At 54.4% G+C, this 24,694-nt stretch overlaps 12 protein-coding genes across 12 annotated transcripts; 8 read left to right on the forward strand and 4 right to left on the reverse strand.

The window, feature by feature from the left end:
* Nucleotides 1–915: 915 nt before the first annotated feature.
* On the reverse strand, nucleotides 916–2,300 carry COCCADRAFT_35804 (uncharacterized protein; the record flags this gene model as incomplete). The annotated part of the gene is made up of 2 exons (XM_007712938.1): nucleotides 916–1,604; nucleotides 1,658–2,300. The coding sequence occupies 2 exons, from the start codon at nucleotides 2,298–2,300 to the stop codon at nucleotides 916–918; spliced, it is 1,332 nt and encodes a 443-aa protein (XP_007711128.1).
* A 1,253-nt stretch (nucleotides 2,301–3,553) lies between these two features.
* On the reverse strand, nucleotides 3,554–4,976 carry COCCADRAFT_35805 (uncharacterized protein; the record flags this gene model as incomplete). Its single annotated transcript, XM_007712939.1, has 5 exons — nucleotides 3,554–3,606; nucleotides 3,773–4,268; nucleotides 4,324–4,583; nucleotides 4,633–4,759; nucleotides 4,833–4,976. The coding sequence occupies 5 exons, from the start codon at nucleotides 4,974–4,976 to the stop codon at nucleotides 3,554–3,556; spliced, it is 1,080 nt and encodes a 359-aa protein (XP_007711129.1).
* Nucleotides 4,977–5,256: 280 nt separating this feature from the next.
* On the forward strand, nucleotides 5,257–6,060 carry COCCADRAFT_93169 (uncharacterized protein; the record flags this gene model as incomplete). Its single annotated transcript, XM_007712940.1, has 5 exons — nucleotides 5,257–5,294; nucleotides 5,346–5,354; nucleotides 5,404–5,623; nucleotides 5,681–5,872; nucleotides 5,941–6,060. 5 exons carry the CDS (start codon nucleotides 5,257–5,259, stop codon nucleotides 6,058–6,060), a joined length of 579 nt encoding a protein of 192 aa, XP_007711130.1.
* Nucleotides 6,061–6,580: 520 nt separating this feature from the next.
* Nucleotides 6,581–6,835, reverse strand: COCCADRAFT_93230 (uncharacterized protein; the record flags this gene model as incomplete). Its single annotated transcript, XM_007712941.1, has 1 exon — nucleotides 6,581–6,835. A coding segment is annotated over one exon (255 nt), but the record flags the coding sequence as incomplete, so codon positions are not given.
* A 622-nt stretch (nucleotides 6,836–7,457) lies between these two features.
* Nucleotides 7,458–9,860, forward strand: COCCADRAFT_93228 (uncharacterized protein; the record flags this gene model as incomplete). Its single annotated transcript, XM_007712942.1, has 7 exons — nucleotides 7,458–7,880; nucleotides 7,943–8,094; nucleotides 8,157–8,323; nucleotides 8,383–8,468; nucleotides 8,532–9,374; nucleotides 9,427–9,660; nucleotides 9,714–9,860. The coding sequence occupies 7 exons, from the start codon at nucleotides 7,458–7,460 to the stop codon at nucleotides 9,858–9,860; spliced, it is 2,052 nt and encodes a 683-aa protein (XP_007711132.1).
* Nucleotides 9,861–11,845: 1,985 nt separating this feature from the next.
* Nucleotides 11,846–13,419, reverse strand: COCCADRAFT_4079 (uncharacterized protein; the record flags this gene model as incomplete). The annotated part of the gene is made up of 2 exons (XM_007712919.1): nucleotides 11,846–12,924; nucleotides 12,975–13,419. The coding sequence occupies 2 exons, from the start codon at nucleotides 13,417–13,419 to the stop codon at nucleotides 11,846–11,848; spliced, it is 1,524 nt and encodes a 507-aa protein (XP_007711109.1).
* Nucleotides 13,420–14,357: 938 nt separating this feature from the next.
* On the forward strand, nucleotides 14,358–16,302 carry COCCADRAFT_93112 (glycoside hydrolase family 1 protein; the record flags this gene model as incomplete). Its single annotated transcript, XM_007712943.1, has 4 exons — nucleotides 14,358–14,410; nucleotides 14,503–15,167; nucleotides 15,338–15,923; nucleotides 16,164–16,302. 4 exons carry the CDS (start codon nucleotides 14,358–14,360, stop codon nucleotides 16,300–16,302), a joined length of 1,443 nt encoding a protein of 480 aa, XP_007711133.1.
* A 1,087-nt stretch (nucleotides 16,303–17,389) lies between these two features.
* On the forward strand, nucleotides 17,390–17,686 carry COCCADRAFT_93141 (uncharacterized protein; the record flags this gene model as incomplete). Its single annotated transcript, XM_007712944.1, has 1 exon — nucleotides 17,390–17,686. A coding segment is annotated over one exon (297 nt), but the record flags the coding sequence as incomplete, so codon positions are not given.
* An 870-nt stretch (nucleotides 17,687–18,556) lies between these two features.
* On the forward strand, nucleotides 18,557–18,942 carry COCCADRAFT_25332 (uncharacterized protein; the record flags this gene model as incomplete). The annotated part of the gene is made up of 2 exons (XM_007712930.1): nucleotides 18,557–18,662; nucleotides 18,734–18,942. The coding sequence occupies 2 exons, from the start codon at nucleotides 18,557–18,559 to the stop codon at nucleotides 18,940–18,942; spliced, it is 315 nt and encodes a 104-aa protein (XP_007711120.1).
* Nucleotides 18,943–19,067: 125 nt separating this feature from the next.
* On the forward strand, nucleotides 19,068–19,415 carry COCCADRAFT_35810 (uncharacterized protein; the record flags this gene model as incomplete). Its single annotated transcript, XM_007712945.1, has 1 exon — nucleotides 19,068–19,415. The coding sequence occupies one exon, from the start codon at nucleotides 19,068–19,070 to the stop codon at nucleotides 19,413–19,415; it is 348 nt and encodes a 115-aa protein (XP_007711135.1).
* Nucleotides 19,416–20,607: 1,192 nt separating this feature from the next.
* Nucleotides 20,608–21,102, forward strand: COCCADRAFT_93181 (uncharacterized protein; the record flags this gene model as incomplete). Its single annotated transcript, XM_007712946.1, has 1 exon — nucleotides 20,608–21,102. One exon carries the CDS (start codon nucleotides 20,608–20,610, stop codon nucleotides 21,100–21,102), a length of 495 nt encoding a protein of 164 aa, XP_007711136.1.
* Nucleotides 21,103–21,768: 666 nt separating this feature from the next.
* On the forward strand, nucleotides 21,769–23,230 carry COCCADRAFT_93203 (uncharacterized protein; the record flags this gene model as incomplete). The annotated part of the gene is made up of 2 exons (XM_007712947.1): nucleotides 21,769–22,144; nucleotides 22,479–23,230. The coding sequence occupies 2 exons, from the start codon at nucleotides 21,769–21,771 to the stop codon at nucleotides 23,228–23,230; spliced, it is 1,128 nt and encodes a 375-aa protein (XP_007711137.1).
* Nucleotides 23,231–24,694: the final 1,464 nt, after the last annotated feature.

Consider the following 24,694-nt stretch of genomic DNA (forward strand, 5'->3'; position numbering starts at 1 on the left):
CCCTTTTGCTTTTTCTCACCACTCTCTTTTCTTCCCTCACTCAGCCCAACCTTCCCAAGCTCCAGTCCGTTTCCCAGCCTCCACCCCCCACCAAACCACCCCGTTGCATCACTTGACAAGGTCCTCCCTCGCTCCATATGCACACCCATCTCACCGCGCGTGCCGCTTTATGAAACAACGCCGTTTTTTTCCTTCCCAAACCCCGCCCGCTTGGCCCGCCTCACTTTTTTTCGCAACATGCCCAAAAAAAGGCGGCCTCGCTGATCATTTTTTCCACTGGGGTGGGGAGATTACGTGTCGGCGGGGAAGTTAGATAAAAATTAAGAGTGTATGACGACATTTTATCTTAGGGATGGGTTGATGAGAGAAGAGGGTTTCTTGATCTGCGGGATGTGAGAGTTGCGTGCTGTGTGCTGTGTGGGGGGGTTGGAGAGGGAGATGATTGCACGGTTGCGAGAAGGGAAGATAAAGTTTTGAAAAGAGAAGAAGGATTATATGCTTAGTATTGCTCTCAGTTTTAAACTTTTGCCGATTGCGTAGACTAAACCCGTGTGATGCTTGTGTATGTGGATGAGTGGATGTGAGTGTATGTGTACAGACGTATTATACGTTTGATACAAAAGAAAAAAAACCAACGACGAACGATGATGCTTATGCTTCGCGAAGATAAAGATAGATGAAAATGCAAATGCCAAAGTAAAGCGAGAACGCTCAAATTATTGCTTGATGCGAAATCAAGGGAAAAAGTAGAATGCAGGGTTTTGAAGCAGGACGAAATGGAAGAAAAAAAATGGGACATCAGACTCGCTATTTTTGAAACAAGCACCACCAAGCAAACGATAACAAGAGAAAGATTTAGAAAAATGCAAAATGAACAGATAAAACCATATTTTTTTTTCTTTCTTTCAAACATGTTTACGGTCTACTAAAATTTGCAACCGCAGGCAACTCGCCGCCTCTGATTTCACTCATGGCGTAGCCAGGCCGCCACGCAGGATGTATTTCACTATATCCTGTGTGGCTATCGCGGTTACTGGTGACGGTAGACCGCGGCGCAGCCTCAACCACGTAACTGATTCCGTCTTCGGAGACGTACGAGGGGGGTCGGGGTCCCTCTGCTACCGCGGATGGGGCGCGCGAAGCCGTGGGTAGCGGGGGGATTTGCTCGGCCACGGAGCCCACGCGCGATGGCATTTGCGAGGACATTGCACTGCCGCGCTCGCTGAGGGCGTCGACGCGCTGCCAGTGGATGAGATTTGGGTCTACACGAACACTGCTGCGCCAGAGGCCGTAGGCGGGTGGGGGTGGGGGCGGCATGTTCTTCTCTGGGTCATCGATGTCCATGTCATTTTCCAGGGCGTCGTTTTCTAGCGCGGCTTCCTCGTCGCGGCGGAGGTGGACGCGGATTGGGATGATGGGTTGGAAGCCCTCCGGGCCGAGCATGTTAGGGATGAATTGTCTCTCTTCGCTCGGCGGGTTCAGCATGAGCATGCAGAGGCGGATGAGGGAGTGACAGAAGAAGATGGTCACGGTGAGAAGCACCATGATGAAGAGGATGTGGATTTCTTGGCCGAGGTCTTTGTTGGTTAGGGCCAATGCCAGATCTGCGCTCGAAGGTTAGTCTGACGTGTGTCAAGCAAAGTGTCATAAAGCTTACAGATGGATAGAATGACGATCAGAAAGGTTCCGGATATCACAGCAGCCACCATCTTCCGTCGCGCAGCCGATCCCCTGACATAGATTCCAGTGGACTCTCGCTCATCTCTTCGTCGCACCCACTGTTCACGTCGATCCGCACGACGATTCGTTCTCCTTCGGTGCTTGCGCCGCCTATGCCGCCTTCCATTGGCCTCGTCTGCAGGTTGCTGAATTGCTGGATCTACTGGACCGTCGTGGTCAGATGGTAATTGTACATCCGCTGGGTGACGCGAGTATACTGTTTCTGGTTCTTGAGGATCCTGAATGGCGCCAATATATGAGCCTGCGGTATGATGTGAAAGAGGTGCCCTCGAGTCACGTGAGTCGCGGGGCTCATCATCTGAGACATGTTGTGTATTTGGATCGGGCGATTGCTGGCGGCTCCAGAATCCGCGAAATGGTACTTTTGGTGTTGTCTCGTTGTGGTTGTTGGTGTTGGTGAGAGCTGGCGACTGTGAATAGACTGACGAGCCATTGACCAATGTTCGCACATTGCTGCGAAAGGCGCCGAATCGAGATGGCGATGAGGTTGCCGGAGAAGCCTCGATGTCCTGGTCCTGGTCTGGTCGTGGCGACCAAGCGAAGAGTGGTGACCGAAACATGGTGTTCTGTATATAGCTTCTAAGATTGACAAGGCTCAGGAACTAGGAAATACGGACCCCAAGTTCTATCTTGAGCACTCGCTGTTCCCTTATAGCACAAGGCGTGGCCTGGGTTCGGCACGCTTGCTGTTGGTCCCCCTTCCAAGATGTCTCAACGGATGAACGAGCGAACGGTATGGCTAGGCCAACATGTGGGCCTCGTGGTGTGGGTGTAACAGGATGGAAAGTGTGGAGTAGTGTCCAGATGAGTGGATGACTGTGTTGCTCGGAGTCGTCTTGTAATGTCCGGCGCGCGAACTGTTGGCTATACCTTTCCACGCCTACCAAGATCGAAACAAGCCCAGGAACCCCCGATGGAAAAGTATTATCGTATTGGATAAAGGGTGAAATGGCGAGCAGGCTATCCAGAGCCAGCTGAGCCAAGCAAATGCAAAAGAACAGAAAGAAGCGAAACAGGCAGAGCGCAGCACCGCTGCCAACTACCAACGACTGAAAGAAAAGGACGATAGAGCCATCATAGTTGAGGAGGAAGAGTTGCTGTCGCACTAGGACACGGGTAAGGACAGCAACGAGAGCCACGGTCGAGAAAGCATTGAGCGCTATGCGTATTCGCGACGAGTCGCGTGTCAGAGTGCGATGAGAGCGACGATGAAACGCGGCTGGGCTGGAGCAGCGATCCTACGTGTAGCACAGACCGCGTTCGTCGACATGGGCATTCTGCTTTGGAGCCACCCGGGCGTGTGGTGGATGACAGCAATAGCGCAGCTCAGGGAAAGACCTGGGGAAGCCGGGCCTTGATTGGCTGTCGGAAAAAGAGCCTGAAACACCCATCCCAATCAAGGTCTACGCAACCACCAGGCCCTGCTTTTAGCAACGCGGCTGTAAGGCGGCAGCAGATTGTCGTGCGCTTAGCACAATATGATAAAGGCATGAAGGCGCGCGCTATAGCAAATTTCGTCGGGTTGATTGTTCGCTAGACTGCTGTTGACGGCTGGTTGCACTGCTACGCCAACTCTCTCTCCTCGACGTATCCTCTCAATCACCATACTCGTCGGTTTCGCCGCATCGTCGACCATTGTGCGTACATGCGACTCCCAAACCCTGTCAACTGTCGCACCGGCGTATCCAGCCCATCCACAAACGTCCGCGTGACGTCTACCTGGGCCGGAAGCTACTGCGGCCTTTCTCCACGCTTCTCGTGCCCATCTCTTCGAGTCAGAACTGTGTAGCCAAGATACCGAAGCTTCACCCTTTCACTTGCCGAGCTCGCCTACCATGACCTTTCGGTCGGAGGAGGCGGAGACCACTAAATATTGCCAAGTCAGCTTGATGCTTCGCAGGAGACAAACAGAGTGACAGAGAGGGTGTGCGGACCGCCCTCCGTCTGGTTCCACCTTCTGGCAGGGTATCCAGACATGCTTAGGAGCCCCAGCCGAGGCATTGGGGCTTATAGGAAATTTAAATGAACTTACAAACGGGTTCGCCAAGAGGGTGGAAACGCACGTCATTGACGGCGCCTCGGTGGCCTGGCAGCTTGTGCAAGAGTTTCCCTGTTCGTGTCTCCCAAACGGCCACGCTCTGATCCCCGCTACCAGCTGCAATCTTTTCGCCCTTGAAGTCCCAGCTTGCCTTCAAGAGGTTGCGCTCTTGGCCAGTAGGGGCTCCATCGTACGTTCGTATGCGTCGGTCAGAGGGAGCAAAGGGTCTTACATCCCATGTCCTAACAGTCGAATCGTGTGCGTTGGATAATAGTGTTTGGTTGTCTGGAGACATTTGGAGTGAAGTCACTGTATCCGTGTGCCCAATCAATGTGTATGTCACTGCCTGTTTCCGCAGATCCCAGACTTTAATGTCGTTGTCAATGCCGCCTGTGAATAGCTCGTTTCCAGCTTCTGCTAGGCATATTGCTGTTATGGGAAAGTCCGTCTGGATAAAGGTTACGGCATCTTTTGTTCTAGTGTCCCAAATCTATTGCCGCAGTTAGATCAGTCTCACAGTAGCCAATCCTGTATGCAACACTTACCCCAATATAGCCGTCGTCGGAACCGCTCACGAGCACCTCTTCGCCGCGCTTGCTCACATCCATACAATTGATAACCTCCTCATGGCCTGGATGTCTTCGTATTCTCTCTCCAGTTTCGACGTCCCAACTTGCTAGGTGCATGTCTGCCGATGCGGAGAAGAGAACTTTGGAATCGCGTGACCAGTGCAAGTCGAGTACTGCCTGCTTGTGACCAGTGAGGATGCCATAGTTTTCGCAAGTGTCGGAGCTACGCCAAAGCACTGTTTACCGTCAATACGAATTTCCCAGACAATCTTGGCCCAAACTCACATATAGAACGGTCCATGGAGCCAGAAGCGATGCACTGTCCGGTCGGATCGAACCGTGCTGCAAACACTTCGCCTGAGTGACCCGTTAATTCCATGACTGGCGACTGCAGTGCGCTGGATCGCGATCCCTACAGCACCTGTCAGCGCATCGCTACCTTCAGCCTTGGTACTCGTGTAGAAAAATCCTCGGTGGTAACGTACCGCTTGTATGAGGGCGCCATTTGCGCTCGACCCGTTGACTACAGCTACTGCAGAGCTTCCTCCCAGGTTGGCATCCGACTTGGTGCGCTTGACCAACTGACTTGTGCCAAAAGCCTCATTGGCGGGTCGCTTCTCTCTAGACATGGCGGAGTATGTGTGGTGATGTAGGTTTCGTGGTGGAGTTTTCGGGTTCGTCGCGTCCAAATTCGCGGTCTGGTAGTAGCTCGTGAACTTTCCTCATAGGCAGATCGGCGCCAAGAGATATACGCTCCACAGCCCGGGCTAGGTACGCTGCTCCGCGTGCCCCCCGACGCCGACGACACGACTCAATCATAGCAACCTCACATACCGCCTTGCCCCGCGTCTATAAAGTTCTTCTCCTCGCCCACCGTGTATATTGTGCGAAAAACCGCCAGAGTGAACCATGTCTTCGTCAACCAAAGCGGCCCGCATGGGCGAGGAGTGAGCTCCACAAGCCTGGCACCTGCTTCACGATGCGCTAATACATGTCAGAGTATGGAAGTAAGCCTTGTATACGAACCTTTACATTTGCTGGCCCTGACTGTGTAAGAACACGAGTCGATAAAGTCAGTGCCGAACTAGTCACGCTCACGTACGGAACCATTGTTGCACAACTATGCAAAGACTACGAATACAATTACCCAGACGTCAACAAGCAACTGGAGCGCATGGGGTATAATATCGGAATACGGTTGATTGAAGACTTCCTCGCAAAGTCGAGTGCGCCTGCTTGCACCAACTTTCGAGAGGTGGCCGAGATGATCTCCAAGGTAGCCCTTGTCAAGTCGCAGATGGATTGATTGTTCAGCAGCTGATATGCAGTACAGGTCGGCTTCAAAATCTTCCTCAATATTACCCCAACCATTACGAACTGGTCGAGCGACAACAAGCAATTCTCCCTCATTTTCGAAGAAAACCCGCTTGCCGATTTTGTCGAGTTACCAGATGATGGGCGCGCGCAGGATGAGTTGTGGTTCTCCAACATATTAGTGGGTGTGCTGCGGGGTGCATTGGAGATGGTACGTCTTCCCAGGACTATAGTCTGCAGCGACGTTGCAGGCAAATGAAGTACTCATTTCTGGACTAGGTACACATGCAAGTCGAGGCGCACTTTGTCAGTGACGTCCTACGAGGTAACGACACCACGGAGATGAGGATATCGCTAGTTCGCTACATTGATGACGAGATGCCACCGGATGATGAGTAGAAGACAAGGAGCAAGGGTGAAAGCGAGAGAGAGGACACATGTTCCAATTGATGTCTTGAGCATGAGGGACAGCGGTTGCTAAACGGGCATGTACAGTGTGGACGACTTCAAGTGAAGTCACTTGACCAGCGAGGCAGCGATGTGCACAGGGCGCCGTTTGCTAGAGAATTGCACACCGCCACCATGGATGTCTTAAAGCCTATGCCAGACGGGCAGGCTGCATTTGGCATGGGATGCGATGCATTGCGACAGATAGAATTGCACGGTTGTAGGCGGTCAGCAAGGCGCATGAGGGCACAATTGCACAATGGCGCAATTGCACTCGCACTCGCACTCGCAGCCGCAACACGATAGATTGGGGAAAGGGGGCCCTCTTTTTGCTCTGCACGTGCGTGAATGTGTGTATTGACGAGTGCGCATCTGCCCATGGTTGAGGAGGGATTGATTGATTGATGGCTGGGCCAGGGCGACTGGGTGCACGAGGCCAACAAGGTATACACTGTGCTGTGTCTCGTCCCGCTCAAGCTGATGGCGCCGTGGGAAGTGTCCAGGTCGCGTTACATGCACATGCCCCACCACGCACCCTCGCAGCCCGTCGGGGCGTGGTGTGTAACGGGGCCTTGTCTTGACGACTGCGACTGCGACCACGACCACGACGACAACGCCAACACAGCAGCCAGCAATGGGGTGAGGCGTGTCGGGGGGCAGCCAATGCAGGGCCAAAAGCAAGCAGCAGAGAGCAGTTTTTGCTGAGGGCGCGCGGGTGGGCAAAGGGGAGGCTGGTGCGAGGCCAAAGTCTAATAATACTCAGTCACGTGGACGTGACTTGGCGCAGCTCAGCGAGCGGCCGCCGCCCTTCCCCTCGATTCCCGGGGCGTCACAAACTTCCCACGACCTGTCCACTGTTCCTCCGAGCCTCTTTGTCGCCCGACGCGCTCCATCACGTAGGCGGATCTTCGGTTGTCGTTGTCGTTGTTGTCGTCGTGATCCCATCTCTTGGCAGCCTCCGTGCAGAGCGCGCCGCTGACATCCCCTCTCAAAGTCCTTCCTTCACGCTAACCCCCAGTCCCATACCGTGCATCAGCCGCCGCCTTTTCCATCGCGACACCACCGTCGCTACCCTTTGTCGGCTGCCCTCCATCCCGCCCGCCCACGTCTTGCGCGCCTACACCCTCGCCGCCGTCCTTTGCAGGCTGAGCAGGTCCCTGGCACGCTGCTCCGGCTCCGGTTCCGGCTCCGATCTCCCGTGGCGACGACATCCCATGCTGTTGTAGTCCGTCCATCCAGCACCGAGGTGCACGACACATATCGCGTCTATTGCTAGCACCGCGCATCCATCGCTAACTCCCCACCCGTCTTCCGCGCCTGCCGCACCCGCCCCCCCACGCATCGTCGCGATGCAGAACCAACAGCAAATGGCGCAGATGGCGGCCATGAATGCGAACAACGGCGCCGTTGATGGCACCCCCATGATGCGCAACATGGCGCAACCCGGCGGCAAGGGCACTGACCCCACCGAGAAGCTCAACACGTACATCTACGACTACTTTCTGCGGAACAAACACCTCAATCTGGCGCGCGCCATGCTTGAATGCGACATGAAGATGGCCACGGAAAAGGCCAGCCCAAACAGCAAGATGAATGGCGCCGACGCGATTGAGCAGATAGACGATCTGCCTCTTCCCTCGCTGCCACCCAACCAGGTCGCGGACAATTCCTTCCTGCTCGACTGGTGGGTCCAATTCTGGGACATTTACACGGCCACCAAGCCGCGCAGCAATGCCTCCAAGAACGCGATTCAATACGTCGGCCACAACCGGGTAGGTGCCAATCTTGTCCCAGCTCATTTACACGTATAGCAGCCCACTAACGGACCCCTCAGAATCTCGGCCAGTTGCAGAATGAGCAGCGAAACCAGCGCATGATGATGAACAACCCTATGAACGCGCAATACCAGATGATGAGAAACGGCGCAATGACCAACGGTAACCAGACCGACCTTAAGCGGGCGGCAGCCATGAATAACAACCGACCGTATGTTTTCCTTTTGCACCACTACCGTGTTATTCAAACACCACCCGCTAACCGCGCAGCAGCACCGGCAACCCCATGGCGGGTATGCAGCAGATGAAGGGCCCCGGCATGATGGCGGCGCAGATGCAGCGAGATGGCTCAAGCATGGATATGAACGGCCAGCGTCCAAACTCGCCCGGATCCAATGAGAATGCCCCATCTCCAAACAAGCGTCCGCGTGTCGATGGTGGTACGTCCATTTGTCAAGACCCTGATCCAATATGTCAACTAACGTACAATGCCATACAGGTGGTATGAACGCTGGTAACATGCCCAACAACCAGTTCAATGAGTTCATGCCGCAAGGCCCAGGTGCGCAGCAGAAGAACATCGAGGTATATGCCCAAAGCCTGGCCCATCAACACAGAGTGGCAATGAGTAACACGTCGTCCCCCCAGGGTATGAACTCTGGCGTCCAAGGCTCTCCAATGGCCCAGCCCGGCCTTGAAGGGCAAGAAAACCTCTTTACTGGCAACGGGCCACGACCTGGCAATATGCCCACCAACCCTCCAGGTGCACCTCAGCAAGGCAACCACGCCCTGCAAGACTACCAGATGCAGCTTATGCTTCTCGAACAACAGAACAAGAAGCGATTACTCATGGCACGACAGGAACAGGACAACCAGTCCGGTCACCCACAGCAAGGTGTCATGGGCGCCCCAGGTTTTGGGGCAGCCATGTCACCACAAGGTAGCAGAGCTGGCGGTCCTTCGCCTAATCCCGCCGACCAGATGAAGCGGGGTACGCCCAAGTTGGGTCAGCAGAATCTCCCCGGCTCCCCCATGCCAGAAGGCATCATGGGACAGCAGCGCGCATCTCCCGCACCGAACATGAACTTTGACCCTAGCCTGGCACCCCCGGGAATGCCCCCGCAGTTCTACTCTCAGGGAATGCCTCAGAACGGCCCAATGGGCATGCGCCCCCCGAGCTCACATCCGCAGCCACCCAACTTTGGTGGTCAACAGATAACGCCTGCACAGATGGAGGCTATGCGTAACGGGCAGATGCAACAGAATGGCTGGCGCGGTGGACCTCAGCCTGGCATGATGCCCGGCGGTCAGCAAATGGGAGGACCCATGGGCCAGAACCCACAGCAGCGCCAGCAAATGCCACCACCCCCAGCACCTACGAACGAACAACCACGACCTGAGCCCTCTCCGTCACAGTCTAACCCAAACCCACCGACCCCATCTCAAACCAACAAGGCCAATCCTAAGAAGAAGCCTACCAAGGACAATAAGGTAAAGTTTCTAGTTTCCGTTCCACCCTGAGCAACATTGATGTTGATTGTAGAAGCCCGCAAACAAGAAAGGGGCGAATACAGGTGCGACTCCAGCAGCAACAAATGGCGAAGAGCCTCCTACTCCAACGTCTTCCACTCCCGTGGCCCCGATTACGCCAGTCCACAAGCAGTCTTTCAACCAGGGACAAAATGGTCAGCCACAGCAGCCTGTGCAACCACCAGCGCCCGCCGACCAGCCCATGGACAACGGAGGTGGTCAGCCATTTGGCAGCATTGATCCTGATGTACGGTTACTGTCTTGATGTTATTCATGGTATATTTGCTAACACCCCAATAGCCTAACAGTTTTGACCTTGGCCTCAACTTCCCCGACGACGGCGGCGCGCTCGAGACATTTGACTTTGATTCATTTTTGCACACTGGTGACAACGACGGTCTCGGCAACTTTGGCGACTTTGACTTCGCCGGTGCAACAGAAGTATAGCGCAAGCCGAAAGCCTGTTGGTTTATTGAAGACCAAGCATGATGGTTACAGCGGCGGTGGGCAGTGGCGGTAGTTGGCAGGCTGTGTGGTTGGTGGCATTTGAAACCCAAAAATCGTTTCCATATACCCGTGTCGTTATCGACCGTCTCGATCGCTTTTTATCTCTTATCCGGAGCATAACGGAGCAGGCTTGGGGTTTTTTGGAAACTTCGGTTGGCCTCTGTGTTTTGTTTTGTTTCACACCCTCTTTTAGGGGGGGTGGTGTTAGTTGTTGGGTGCCGGGTGGGTTGGGGGGTGCAAGGGTATCTTAGTGGGCGTTTTTTTCTTCATTTTCTTTGGTTGTTCTTATTATGTATGTGTGTGTTGTGTTTTCAACCTCCCCCCCCCTTATTTGAACCCGAGTGGACGCTACGTTTTTCCTTACTATCTTATCTTTTTTCGTTTTTTGCTCTCAATTGCAAAATTTCAGGATTTTTTTTTGGATTTGGATTCCCGATTCTCCTACTCCTACTCCTACTCCCTACTACTCCCCTATCTACTACACCTACCTACTACGTATCTTGCGAAGATCTACATATCTTTTACTCTCTCTCCTAAACACACGTTCATCGCTACCAATATTCCAAACATCAAGCCAGCAAAAAAAACTCCTTGCCCATACGCACTCTCTCGCTCTCTCTCTCTCTCCCTTTTTTCTCTTCCCTGACCTTTTGTGCCCCTGCCCTGCCCTGCCCGCATCTTTTGCACTTCCCACTTCCCACCTCCCCTTACACTCTTTTTTTGCAGCTTCCCCCTTTTATCTCTCACTCACCTCACCATCGCTGAATTTCCTATTCACTTGACCCATTTGTTTTTGTTTCACGCACACCAGAGGAGAAGGAAGAAGGGATGAGGGATTTGATAAAGGAGTTGCTGCTAGTAGAGGGTGAAGATGGAAGACGGGTAAGACGATGGATAAGAAGAAGACGTTTGGAAAGATGTGGGGGTGTTGGTCTGTACTTGGTTCTTTTTGTCGTTTGCGGGGGGGGGGGGGGTTGACACTTTTTTTTGGTTTATCGAGTTCGTTTGAGGGGTATGGTTGGCGTGTTTTTTTGTCGTTCTGGGTGCTAGGAGAGGAGGAAGGCGGAGTGGTAACATGATGCGGGGTGAAGAGTGGACGAGTGAGGAGGAGAGTGTGGAAATGACTTAATGCCTGATTAAAATCTCATTCTTTTATTTATTTTTTCCCTTGAATGTGATGGCTTAAGAGGTGTGTGTGTGATGTTGAAGTAACACAAAGTGCTGTCAATGACAGTGACATATGACTATATATCTTTGTGCTTCTTGAGTAAGGGATTGCTTGGTTTACTTGTCTTCATATGCCTCTTCATCCCATGAACATCCCCCAACCTCACTGTCATTTTTTCATTCGCCATCACATTCCCAACATTTATCCTATCTTCGTGCTCCCCATGTCCATCCCAGCCTACCTTAACGAACAAGATATCCCCCATGTATGGAATCTCCCCATGAATCTCAACTGCACCCTACACTCCCCCCCCCCCTCTATCTCACTACGCCGCAGGTATATCTAGTGCCTCACTCGCCCCTTCCTTCCATCTCACTAGGCCAGAAACGCGTTGTACACAACAACATGACATGAATCCAGAATCATACATGAACACATAGACCCAAGCGTGCAAGGGACACAGCGTGTTACTTGTATATCAACGTCATGGTACTGTAAACGCTAATAAGAAGGATGTGCAGCTTCTGACTTTGAAGACTGGGGCGAAATACTCGGAGTGCACTAGAACTACAAACTGCGTATAAGGTAGGAACTTTGTACAAACACCACATCGACTCTACTTCCTCCTCGAAGAAAGACGGAATATAAGGAGCAAAGAATAAAATAGCCATGTACCTTGACGTTAACTAAACGATTCATCATTATGACATTATCCGAGATATACAAAAGAAAAAAAACCCCCCCCATCCCAGTCATCTCAATCATAAAACCCTAGAATCTTATTCGCTCGGTCAAGTATTACCTTCTCACCGGGAGCCAATCCAGGCTCCTCGCTATCCCATTCCAGCAACCCCATAGCACGACACCCTTCCTCTCCAACAAGCTGCTGCATCTCATCTGGAAGCACGCGACCTACATGTTTTGACTCGCCAATGCCGCTACCGAAATCTGGGCTCGGGGTGCCGTTGACGAAGTTGTTGCGCTGGCGAACGAGGTGGTTTGCGTTATCTTCTGTCATGGGACAAGCAGGGATGTAAAGGACGCTGGAATCCGAAGCGCCTTGATGTTTCTTGTCGACACTGTGGATGGTATCGCAGTGCCAGGCGACGAAGTCACCGGGCCGGACAGTCGGGACGTGAATCATTGTTTTCTGCAGCTGCAGATGCGGGTGGAGTAGTTCTGAGAGTTCTTGGCCGTGGCCGGGTGTTGCGCCGTGGATCCAGGATGTTTGAGGTGAGTCCATTTCCCAGTTGTCTGGGGATAGGAAAGCAGCGGTGTTGGTGGTTGCTTCGGATGCGGTTTGCGCGCCTGGTTCGACGCCGCGTTTGGGGGAGAAGAAGGGGCGGAGCATATAGTATGCTGTTGCTTTTGCGAAAAGCGGGTTTACGAGAAGCGTGCCTTCAAGTGGGCGGGTTGTGGAGAGCGAGAGCCAGCCTTGGAACATGCGGAAAGCGGTGCATGCTCCGACACCCTGATGGAGATCTGGGACAATAGGCAAACGGCAGCTGGCCTCCCAAGGATCAAACTCTTCCCATTTGCCCTTCCAAATCGAGTCGTACACTTTTCCAAGTCCGTATCCTTGTTCGTCCCAGCGCTCGACGCTGCCGCCGTCAACGTGGGGTCCAATTGAAAATCTGGCGTCACCGGGTTGACGGAGGCGCAGACGGTCGGCATAGCTTATCGGGTGCTTTGTAGACAGTGGTATATGTGGATTACTGCTGTGCCAATACGACATGAGGAAGCGGTGCGCCTTAAGGAGATTAGGGTTTCCGCGTGCGAGGAGCTGAGGGCGCGACCAGTAGAGCTCAAATACTTGAGGGTTGTCGGCAGGAAAAGCTAGCCAATTGTCAGTGGTAATAGGGGCATAGAATATCTCAAGAACCCACCCTTTGTCTGAGGATTTTGCCGGATATATTCTCTGAGATCCTCCTTCCACTGCAGTGCTTCTTGTTCCGACACTACGCCCCGCACAACAGCGACACCTCTCTCTCGCAGCTGACTACTGAAGACTTCAGACGCATTGTCGATATCCTTGAAATCGATTTCCGGAATGACTTTGCTGCCTTGCTCAACAATGCGCGGAATCTCGTCGCGCAGGTTGCGAAGAAGGCGGTGCCATGAATCCCGAACTTCACTTTCGTGACCCCGAATCAGACGGGCTTTGAGGTCGGCATATTCAGGTGTCAATGGCTTGAAGTCGTGTCCCGAAAGTGAGGCAAAGGCATCCGAGATGTCGCCCGCGCGCCTCTGGGGTTGCGTCGCGACTGTGCGCACCTGTGTCGCAGCGCGTGTCGTCGGAGATCGGATGGTTCGCAGCGCAGATAGCATCATCGTGAGCCGTTTGGTACTTCTATGCGATTGATTCAACACTGCGATACTGCCTCTGTTTCTTTCCCCAGCAATCGCTCATTATATACGCTTTGATGCGCTGTCGTAGCACGTAACACAAGTGAGATTCCGACATTGAATGGTTACCTAGGCCGTGAGCGCGAGATACTGTACCTGCGGAAGTTCTGCTCAAAACGGTATAGCCACATCTTCTGCGGTCCTTACAGGCATATCCTCGTATCGGTTACCACGTGTAGAGCATCGTTTCCGACGTTCTCCATCACGCAACGTCATCAACTCCGGTGTTCGCGAATGAGCAGAGGCGGAACACGCTCATCGGTGTTATATCCTGGGGTAGAGGGCGGGTGATACGAGGAGAGAGTGAGGGAAAGAGATCCGCCTGGAGCTGCCCAGTACCCCGCCATGCCACATTCTCAAACATCACTTACTTCCAAGTCACGTCGCTGCGCCACTTGTGGTAGGATAATAGGCAGGCTGAATGTCCGGCCCGCAATCCCACTGACCGCCCTAGCCACTGTAAATCCTAACGGGCAGAATGGACGCAAAGGTACAACTTCGTCATGTGGGATGAAGCTATAACCTCCCGTCGGTGAGCCGGGCAAGCGGGGTCGCTGGACTGAATGAGCCATTGAGAAGACGGAGAAATTGAATATAGCCTACCAGAGTGGAACAAGACCATACCAAGATCCTCATCTGTCCTACTGCGCCTCTTGTTAAGCTCTTGTCCTTGGATGAATGACGGTTACCGCGGGACGTCCTCCGCAGCCAACGCTGCAGTCCGGTCCCACGTATATGAAGAAGTAATAGCCGTCCCGCTGCTACGAGCTTGAGAACTTTGTCATCTCTTCTTTTCCTTTTTCTCCCCTTAGACCAGTCAGCATAGAACACACTTGAAGAGATTAGACATACCGCAGCTCATCATGTCGCAATCATACTTTCCAAAGGATTTCCTTTGGGGGTTTGCAACAGCGAGGTTCGTTTAGCCAGGCCTTTCTCCACTCAAAAGTACCCCGCCAACAAGGAAGGGCCACTTGATTGTCACATGCTGAGTTTTGGAATCTGCAGTTACCAAATCGAAGGCGCACCGCATGAAGACGGTCGTGCCGATTCCATCTGGGACTCGTTTTGCCGCATCCCGGGCAAGATTGCTGGAGGAGATTCGGGCGATGTGGCCTGTGATTCCTACCACCGTGCTGACGAGGACATTGCACTGTTGAAGGAACTTGGCGCAAAGTCTTACCGCTTTTCCCTCTCATGGTCCCGCATCATTCCGCTCGGTGGACGCAATGACCCGGTAAACGAAAAGGGTCTGCAATACTACATCAAGCTGGTCGATGGGCTCCGTGCTGCCGGCATCGAGCCCATGATAACCCTGTTTCATTGGGATTTGCCCGATGAGCTACACAAGCGATATGGGGGCATGCTAAACAAGGACGAATTCGTCAAGGACTATGAGAACTATGCCAGGGTGTGTTTCAAAGCATTTGGGTCAAAAGTGAAATATTGGATCACCTTCAACGAGCCATGGTGCAGCTCGGTACTTGGCTATGGCACTGGGCTGTTTGCTCCCGGTCGTTGCAGCGATCGAACCAAGAGCGCTGAAGGAGACAGCGCGAGGGAGCCATGGATCGTCGGACACTCCCTCCTCATTGCTCATGGTGCGGCAGTCAAGGCCTACCGTGACGACTTTAAGGCGCAGGATGGAGGCCAGATTGGGATTACTCTGAATGGTAAGCGATCACCTCGCGTCCAGATTCTATGTGGACAGAAACAGAAACTCTACTCGCGTGCACGCACGTAGTCCGCGCATGCATGTACGCGGTAGTGGGGAAATCATGTCAGAATGGGTCTTGAGAGACGCTGCATGAATATATTGGTATGCTGATACATGTCCGTATAGGGGATTGGACGGAGCCGTGGGATTCCGAAGATCCAAAGGACCGCGAAGCGTGCGACCGGAAGATTGAGTTTGCCATTTGCTGGTTTGGAGACCCAGTCTACTTTGGCAAGTACCCAGACTCGATGCGTAAGCAATTGGGCGATCGACTGCCTGAATTCACGCCGGAGGAAGCGGCCCTGGTCAAAGGAAGCAACGATTTCTATGGCATGAATCATTACTGTGCCCATTATATTAGGCACCGGGATACTGAGCCGGAGCTGGATGACCACGTCGGAAACCTTGATATTCTGCATCAGAACAAGAAAGGCGAATGGATTGGCCCAGAGACACAATCTGTGTGGCTACGGCCAATGCCGTTGGGCTTCAGGAAACTGATCAAGTGGCTTAGTGACCGATACGAAGGCCCAACATTCTATGTGACAGAAAACGGCACCAGTCTCAAGGGCGAGAATGATCTGCCTCTGGAGCAGCTGCTCGACGATGAGTTTCGGTGTGAATACTTTAGGGGTTATATTGGTGCGTTGGCCGATGCCCATACCTTGGATGGGGTAGACGTCAGGGGTTACTCTGCATGGAGTCTGATGGAGTACGTTGATCCACTTATTCATACCCCCCCTTCCTTCTTGTTTCTTTTTGCTGCGCGTATACTATTCCTACATCTGGACGACCCGCTTTTCGACGGGGGTATGGGCTGCAAGCGGATGACCGGAGGAGCTCTGGCAGACGGAACCTTTTCTCCTAGCTTCAAACTGAACCAAACCTGGTGTTCGGCGAGCTGGAAGCAATAAGATTACAAGTATGTATGCTGACATGAGTTTTTTTGTAGCAATTTCGAGTGGGCCGAGGGCTATACGACGCGTTTCGGCGTGACCTATGTCGACTACAAGGGAGGACAGAAGCGATACCCTAAGAAGAGTGCGCGCGAGATCTCGAAAATCTTTGACAAGTACATCAAAAAGGAGTAGTAGGCGGCGGCGGCAGTGGCGTGCTTCAGTGTGGTCGGCTAGAAACGCCATCGAATCATATACTAGAAGCTGAAGTGCATTAGGCGCTTCTAGCACGTTTCTAGCGTTAGAGGTGTTTGTTTTTTGTTTTTTTCTCACTCTGCCATGGCAGATATGGACTGATTTCCCAGTGGCTTTTTGCCTTATCCACATTGATACCACGTGCGGCGAGCTGAAAGACGCGCTGATTTTTTTTCTACTCCGTGAAGCCCTATGGAGCCCCGTGTGGATACAAGTGTTGCTCTCAACGTCATTTAGACCCGGAGCATGGCGCCATGTTAGGGTAGTGTTAGTAGCGGTTCTCCCGTTGATTATGGTGCGGTGTGGTCGCAATGTTGAATCCGACGTTGAGCAAACACCTGGTTGACTGCAGCCCAAGTGATACTGGGCCAGTAATGGAAAGGACAGATGCAGGCAGCTGAAAGGGTGGAAGGCAAGCGAATGTGTACTACACCCAGACGTGCATGGCTAGGTATGCCCCTGCCCTCTCACACCCCTTGATGCAGGGTTTGAGACGCCACCAGGGACAGAATCAGCGTGTGAGTACAACGTACCCCGCAATTACGTCGGTGATGCATGATGTTTATTGTTGATTCAAGTGCAGAGTGCTGACAAGACATGGGGTGCAGCTGGGGGGGCAGAGGTGGGCAGGTGGATGTCTCGTGTGTGTGGACAGGGCTGTGTGGGTGGTGGAAGGGTGCGGGAGTGGGAGAGAGGGGAATGAGCGGTGGGCGGTGGGCATTGAAAGCGAAAGAGAAATCTAATTGCCAGACGGGCGGCGGACTCTTGCGCTGCAGAGGAACCATGGTTGCGCCATTGTAGAGTAACCTTCTAGCCTGCAAGCTAGAAGGTTCGGAGAGAGCTGATGGCGCAAGCTTTGTGTCTTGGCGTGAGGTGTCGGTAAGCGTGATCGGTAAGGGAAGGAGCGGAGGGACGGCATTAGCGAGGGGGAGAGAGGGGCAGCGGGCGGAGGGCGGTGGGCGGAGGGCAGTCAGTGGATGGGAAGGAACCAGCCAACCAGCACCAGCACCAGCACCAGCATCAGCAGCGGTGCAGCGATGCAGCGGTGGGAGAGGCCACAGGTGGGACACATGCACACACACACACACACACACACACACACACACACACACACACACACGCACCACCACTACCAACTCCGTCGTCGGGCACGCCAGGATGCCAGGATGCCAGGATGCGGGCCCCGCAGAAGTCTAAATTCTACAAGCCTGTTTCAGAGAGGGAGAGCCTCGTGGGCGACCCCCAAGTCAGGGCCACTAGACACTGCAAGGCCGCCATAGCCCGTGAATTGAGTTCGTGTCTAGCAGCCGTCGTTCTTGCGTAGTACGTAGTGGGCGTCTGCACCTGGCTCCTGGCTCCTGGCTGAAAATCGGCTCAACTCCGGCATCGGGGCGGAAACAGGCGTCCAGAGTTTGGTAGCGAGACTTGGGGCGGCGCGAGGGGGGACAAGTTGACCCTTTTGGGGTGTTCGGCGGCGTGCATTACACTTTTGGATCGACAGACCATGTTTACATTCCCATTCTGCAACCAAGCTGAGCGCGCTGGTCCGCCCAGGCAATGCAAGTCTGGTTGCGCAATCGCCGACGGGACAGTGTGTCGTACCTCGCATTGGACATGGATGGCTGGACTTGACCCTGCCATGTAAGTAATACTACGCAGCCATGTATTTTACCTCCTTACGTACTTGGTTGCGTATCGAATGTTAATGTATGTAAGACGGGACTTGGACCTACCACCATCCACAGCCCGCCCATCTGCCTGCCTGCCTGCCTGCCTTGGAGGCGTCGCGGTGATGTGCCGCCATCACACGTCCCGACAGTTAGTATAGTCGTGGGTTCCTGGCCCAGTCGCAGCAGCTAGAGGCGACCGGAGGCAACCAGACGGGCGAGCGAGGGTGAGATGATGGGTAGTAGTCGTACCAAACTACTCCCATAGATCTGCCGCGCCGGGCCACGGGAGCCTGCACGGATGTGTGTGTATGTAATAATTACCCTACCCGTACATGCATTCTTACGTCTAGCATGCATATACAGACAGACGACCGCCTCTGCCACAACGGGGGCTGCTCCAACTGCAAAGTGGGCGTGACCCAATCATGGGACTGACTGATAGCTGACTGATTGATTGATTGCCCGGCTGGCGGTTTGACGACTGACTGGTGGGCTCCCCTTGGCCTGCCGTGGCTGCCGTCGTGATGCACGTTCGGGCAGTTGGAGGTGGTTTCAGCGACAGCTTCGGTGTCAACGGCAGTGGGCGTGGCTTCTCCGCGGCGCGCACCAAGGGCCCTGCATCTGTTCTGGGTAAGGAAAAATGGTTCCATATTGCATGATTCCTGCCGCCACGGCGTATTGACGCACTAAACGCAACAGAGGCGAAAACAGCAATCGAACGGCGAGCATGAGCAGAGGCAATGAAGCTAACTGCGGTGACTGCCGGGCAAACGTGCACGCTCCACGCCCTACTACCCTCTACGCCGCCGCCGCCGTCGCCGCTGCTGCTGCTAGGCAAATTGCAAATGAAGGGCTTTGCTCGACAAAACAAGACGTTCCCGTCTCAGATAGAAGGCAATGGTCCTCTTGATGTCAAATAACGCTCCTACTAGGCTCAATTAGATGGCAGCTGCAGCTTGGTGCGGCGCTGTCCCTTCCCTTTCTTGCCCCCCACTCTCGCCCCTCCACACTACCCGCCCGTCGGCCTATCCACGCATGCGCACATACTCACTACACACACAAACACGCGCATTGCACGCACATCCAACATCCACAAGCCACACACATGTGCATCTTGCCAACACCACGCGCTGCTGCGCTCATATCCATCATACCGTCGCTGCGCGCCTCGTCGCGTGCCCCGCCGGCCAATTCTCTGCTCGCGGCTCGCGGCTGGCGGCTTCTAAGCCTAGCGCAGCCGACGTGCATCATCATTTTCCATCACTCGAGAAACTTACCGACAGTCGCTATCGTCCAATATCGGCGCCAAGCTCATCTCGAGTGGCTGGGACAGATGTCCAGGTACCAGCGCTAGCCGTCCCCATCTGGTTACTAGCCACATAGCCTCACCCTGTGCAGCTGTGTCGTCTATAGAGCGGTGAGGGGCGTCTCGGAGGATTCTTGCTTTATCGAATAACGGGGGGGGAGGCCATGGATAGCGCACTGCTTTGGCTATCGTTGAGGTGCCCTCACTGCACATCACTGTGTGCGCTGCCCCAAAATGACGGCATAAGCTTGGGCGGATCATCACTGGATTGGTACTCGTGACCTGAGGAAGAATCCTTGTTGCGGTGAAGGATAAAAGTAGGGAAAAACAAAAGAGCGAGAGTGAGAAAAAAAGAGGGACGGTTAAGCATCAGCCACAAGTCTTCCGAACATGGCCACTTTAACCATGTCGACATACAAGGGCCCTGACGAGGAGCGCATCACGGACGCTGTCCGCCTCCATCCCTCTCGCTGCATCTGTGTATCCCTCTCCGTCTTGTTCTACTAGGGCCCATGCGTCTCCCTACATAGAGCCCCGGCATTGAAAGCCCTGCGAATGACTGACGGATCCGTCACGAAATCGTCCCACCCTGCAGCACACCCGATTTAGACAGAGCAGCTGTTTAGCAGTCATCATGCATGGCCAGCACACGGCATGAAACACAGCTGGATGGCGATGAGGCCACGATAAAGTTTGCGAGTGGAGGGGGTGGGAGTGAGGGGGGAAGGAAGACGCACGCCCCCCCCCCCCCCCCGCCCAAATCCTACAGCAACAACAGGTGGTAGCCAGCACACAGGATTAGCAGCAGCAGTAGTGGCAGCCGTAGCAGTTCGGCAAAGGTGCTCGAATGCGAGATGTCACTGCAGGCAGACATGGCCCGTGGAGGTACTTCGGAAGCATCCTGGGCCAGCGCGCTTCGTGCCCTCTGCGGAGCAGGAGGAGGGACGGTCTAGCAGAAAGGCCCTGACCCCGGGCATGATCGACGCGACGACGAGGGCGGGCAAGGTTCAGGCTCCCCCTACAGGTCATTCTGGCGGGCAGGGCCTGTGTACCAGGTCTACTACCAGCCTGCCTGTCTGCTTGCCTGCTCCTGGGTGCTGATGCTGCCCTGGGAGATCCACAGCGGGCCCCCCTTCGAGGGTGCGCGCAATTGCGAGACGCTCGACACCCTCTACTCTGCATCCATGGGTCTTTGACCGGCGCTCCGACTCTGAAGCAGCCAGCGACAGGGTATCAGGCGGCTTGGCGCTCTCGGGCTAATTTTTCTGCATGCAGGGCTTCCACGTGCGCGTCTTCTCCTGGCCGTCCTGGCCGGGCGGTGGCACCCTTGCATCCTGGTATCGCTTCACGTCGCCGCCGCAGGAGCCCACGCCATGCGCTCTTCAAACGTCACAATTTGTCCGTGTCTGGTCTGTCATCCCAAACCTCGCTACGGTCCGCAAACACGACCAGCTACCTGACTGGCAAGCGGTCATGGCGACATCACAGCCCTCGCTCTTCCGTCTTATGCGTGCCCATCTGAACCTGTCCTGGTGGGTCCCGTCGTGCTGTTGCTCCTCTGTGCCCACCTCGCATCCGACCCAAGGTAGACCGAGGACGTGTGTCGCGCAGGAACTCGGCCATGCCACCCTTGGTGGGGGTGTGCAATGTCCCGGCCCAAAGCACGTCGTAGCGCTTTTCCAGAACAGCCAGCTGTCGCTATGCACATGCACGTTGGGCGAGGCTTCAATCGCCCAGGTGCCACCACCGTTGAGACTTTATTGACCATGGAGGGCCCTTTGATTGTCCTAAGCGACTGGCCACAAGCTGGGCGCACCGCTATGCCTCGCTCAAGCCTGGAAGTCACTAATGTACGAGCTAAAGTGAAACGATTTCCCCAGAGCCCACGTTGTGTGGCTACCCACCCAGAGCCAGGATCAGCGAGCCAACGCTAGTCTAGGGTGGAAGCATGGTACGCAGAGGCCGCCGCTACTCATCAGGCCCTGATAGCAAGTTATAGGCGCATGCCAGCCATGTCTTGCATCGCTCTCAGTCGTGTCTCTCTACAATTCCGTCTCGCCCATTCGGCCTCGCCGCCTCGTCCTCTTTGCTAAGAAAAAAATTATCCTCTTCTTGACTGGCCTTTATTTTGCCTTCCTCTTAATACACTACCCGGCTCACTCCCTACAACACACTCCTCTTGTCTCCATTGCTTTCCCCCTCTTCTTCGAGACCCGGGAACAGCTCATCACCCACAGCCGGCATAACCTGATATATTCACACAACGCTTGGACCGCGTTTTGTTTGGGACTCCGCTGACACAGCAACCTCGACATCGCATATACTTTCACCGCCTCTCGCGGATCCTCGATGACTTCAATCCTTCACTACCGAGACCCCATCGCCTACAGGAGTGACCACATGAGTACCTCCAGCTACCACTCACCTCACATGGATCAACAGAAGCGATCCCCGCCCTATGAGGGCCACTCGTCTGGCTCAGAGGCCAGGCAACTTACCCCCGGCGCGAAGAAGCGTCCATCGAGAGCTGGAACACGCAGCGTCACGACGCTCACTGCTGCTCAGCTGGAGCGGAAGAGGGCAAACGACCGAGAAGCACAGCGTGCCATTCGCCAGAGAACAAAAGACCACATTGACACTCTCGAGCGCCAAGTTCGTGACCTCACAGCCCAGCTCGAGAACAACTCTTCTACCAAGATGATGGATCTTATCCGAAGAAACGAGGAGCTCGAGCAAGAAAACGGCATGCTACGCGCACGCTTGTCGCATGCAGTCTCTACCCTTGGTGTTCCAGAACAAGGTGCCGGTATGTGACGAACTTTATTTATCCCTTTCTCTTTCTCCTCCCCCCCAAAAGCACTGTCCAGTTGTTCCACCAGTGAAGTGGTCGAGCCGCTTCAGTTGCTTTTTTTGGTGTCTCGGGCCGCAGCCGTTCGAATGCAGCCACCGTCGTTCTCGCAGCATCATCACACATTTCTTTTCCCACTGTCTCAATTCCCATGATTTGGTTGGCCCACTTCGTTTAGCGACATGCAGCATCTGTAACACTTCGCTTCCTTTTGCTGTCCCAAGCGAGACGATAACGCCAACTTCATGTCTGAAATTCAATGTGATGGCAGTGCATATTCACTAACACCAAGCAGGGGCACCCTCGCCCAGCGACCGCGTTCAGATGCTCAGCCAGCCCCGGAGAATGTCAACTGGGACTGCAAGAAGCGCACACTCTGTACCAGAGATTGCGACGCCCGTCTCACAACCAGCACACTGGCAGCCACAGCACACATATGCTCAACATGTCTCCTCACCACATGTCGACACGCCACCAGCCATGGGCGAAGTTCAAGCGCCTCAACACGAGGCTGTTCGCTGGAGCCCTCATCCTGGCCACCCACAGCAACAGCAAACACAGCAGCAACAACCGCAGCAACACCACCAGGTTTCGATGCCAGTGCAGGATCCATCGGTTCATGCAGTCGAGCAGCCGAGCATGTCCTACCCGAGCCCATATGTCATGGAGAGCAACGCCCGGGCCATGTCGTATCCTCTTGAGAACGCCTCCATGGTCACGTCACAACCTATGCCGATGTCGGGATACGGTACGCCCACCTCACATCCTTCTCCGCATACTTCAGAGTACCAGCGACACATGAGTGTCCCGATGCACCATCAATCGGTTCAGGGCCAGGCTCCTGCTCAACATCAGCAGCACCACACTTCGGCACCTTATGGTTCATATGCTGTGGGACCCCAACAAGGCTACCCCCCACAGGTTAGCCATGGCGGCGAAATGCCCATGATGCACGCGCAACATGGCCAATCTCAGATGATGAATGAGCAAGGCCAGCACATCATGTACCAGCCATACCAATCAAACATGAAGGTTGAGCATTGAGGGGTGACCCGGCTCGTCCAAGCATGTTCACAAAAATCCTTTGTGGCTGCAGACCGTTGGCCAAGATGTCGGGTTCGCAATCATTCATAGAGCCTCGAATTCTAAACATCGCCTCAAACAACCGCGCCACATGAAACAACATGTTCTTCACAAACTTGACAGCAAGCTACAACTCACCATGACACGCGGTACCACGCGGCACAGCAACGATAAGCTTGTAGAGTACTTGGCTGCATCTAAAAACGGCACTGCGAAGGGCGGTCCCAAAGCAGTAGCGTTGGCCGACTCCTCGATCTCGTGCCTAACGGCAGAGTGCGATCTTGCGGGAATTGCTAGGGACGACCATGCCACGATCCTGCGGCCTTTGCGCTAGTTCAAGGCAACCTATAGGTTCACGGCATCGTTGCGCACCGTGCAGCTACTCCCAAGCCTGAACTCGGACAATTTCGCATCCGTGTTGGAGTCCCCCCACGATCGCATAAAACACAATGAAACAGCGACACGGCAAGACCCACATTTGGACAATTGGATCAAATCCGCTTTCAACTGCCCACCCGCGCCACCAATGAAACTACAATGGCACGCTATCAGCAGTGTGTGCAGCTAGCGAACGACCCTGTAGAGGCTAGAGTCGACCAGACGGTGAAGAGGTGGATCTGCTGATGGCGTGGAAGCTTCTCAGAAGACGGGAAATGAGCAATGGAACATTCCGCGAATCCTCCATTGGGGTCGCGGGATGTGGAGGGCGTTGGGGTCGTCTTTTTTTTCGTTTGGCTTCTCGCTTCAGCTTCTCCGAACGTCTGATTGGGACCAATCCTGGCAATGCAATTCTCCCGAGCTTTCCCGACTTCCGATGACCGCAGCCGTCTGCAGCCCGTGTGATGCGCGTTTGCACGAGACGAAGACAAGATGACAGCAGGGTTGCCCCACATACGCTACAAAGATTGCTAGAGTTTCCCTGGATGGGCAGACTAGTCGCAGCGCTGAAACGTCGAATGCCAAATACAACTACACTTGAGCCGACTAAGGAGCAACAGCCCACGGATCCTCGGCTACGACGCGCAACATCAGCATGTCGTGCGCTCTGCTATTGCCATGTCTCCGGCACTACTGACCGGCAGCTGCCCGCCCATGGGTCACCCAAAAGCGCCGTAGGACCGAGGCCAGCAGAAATTTTGGTGGCTTGACACCCAGCCTGCGCTGCCGCCAAGCACAGGGTGTGGAGTCCATGCGTGGCTTCCCGCGGATCCGAACACATGGGCTCGGGCACGCTTCCATCCAATCGCCACCATGGGCGCCCAAGCGGGTCGTGCTCTCCATGTTCATGTCTGCACTGGGAAGCGTTCCCGACTTGTACCTTGCGAAGTGGATATCAGCTCACCGCATCGCTGCATCTCGCTACGCATCATCGTTGCTGGCGTGCAGTGGTGTGCTGGTGTGTCACACCGCATGAACAGCGAGGGT

The sequence above is a fragment of the Bipolaris zeicola genome (genome assembly GCF_000523435.1).
Source record: "Bipolaris zeicola 26-R-13 unplaced genomic scaffold scaffold_52, whole genome shotgun sequence".
Lineage (NCBI taxonomy): Eukaryota > Fungi > Ascomycota > Dothideomycetes > Pleosporales > Pleosporaceae > Bipolaris > Bipolaris zeicola.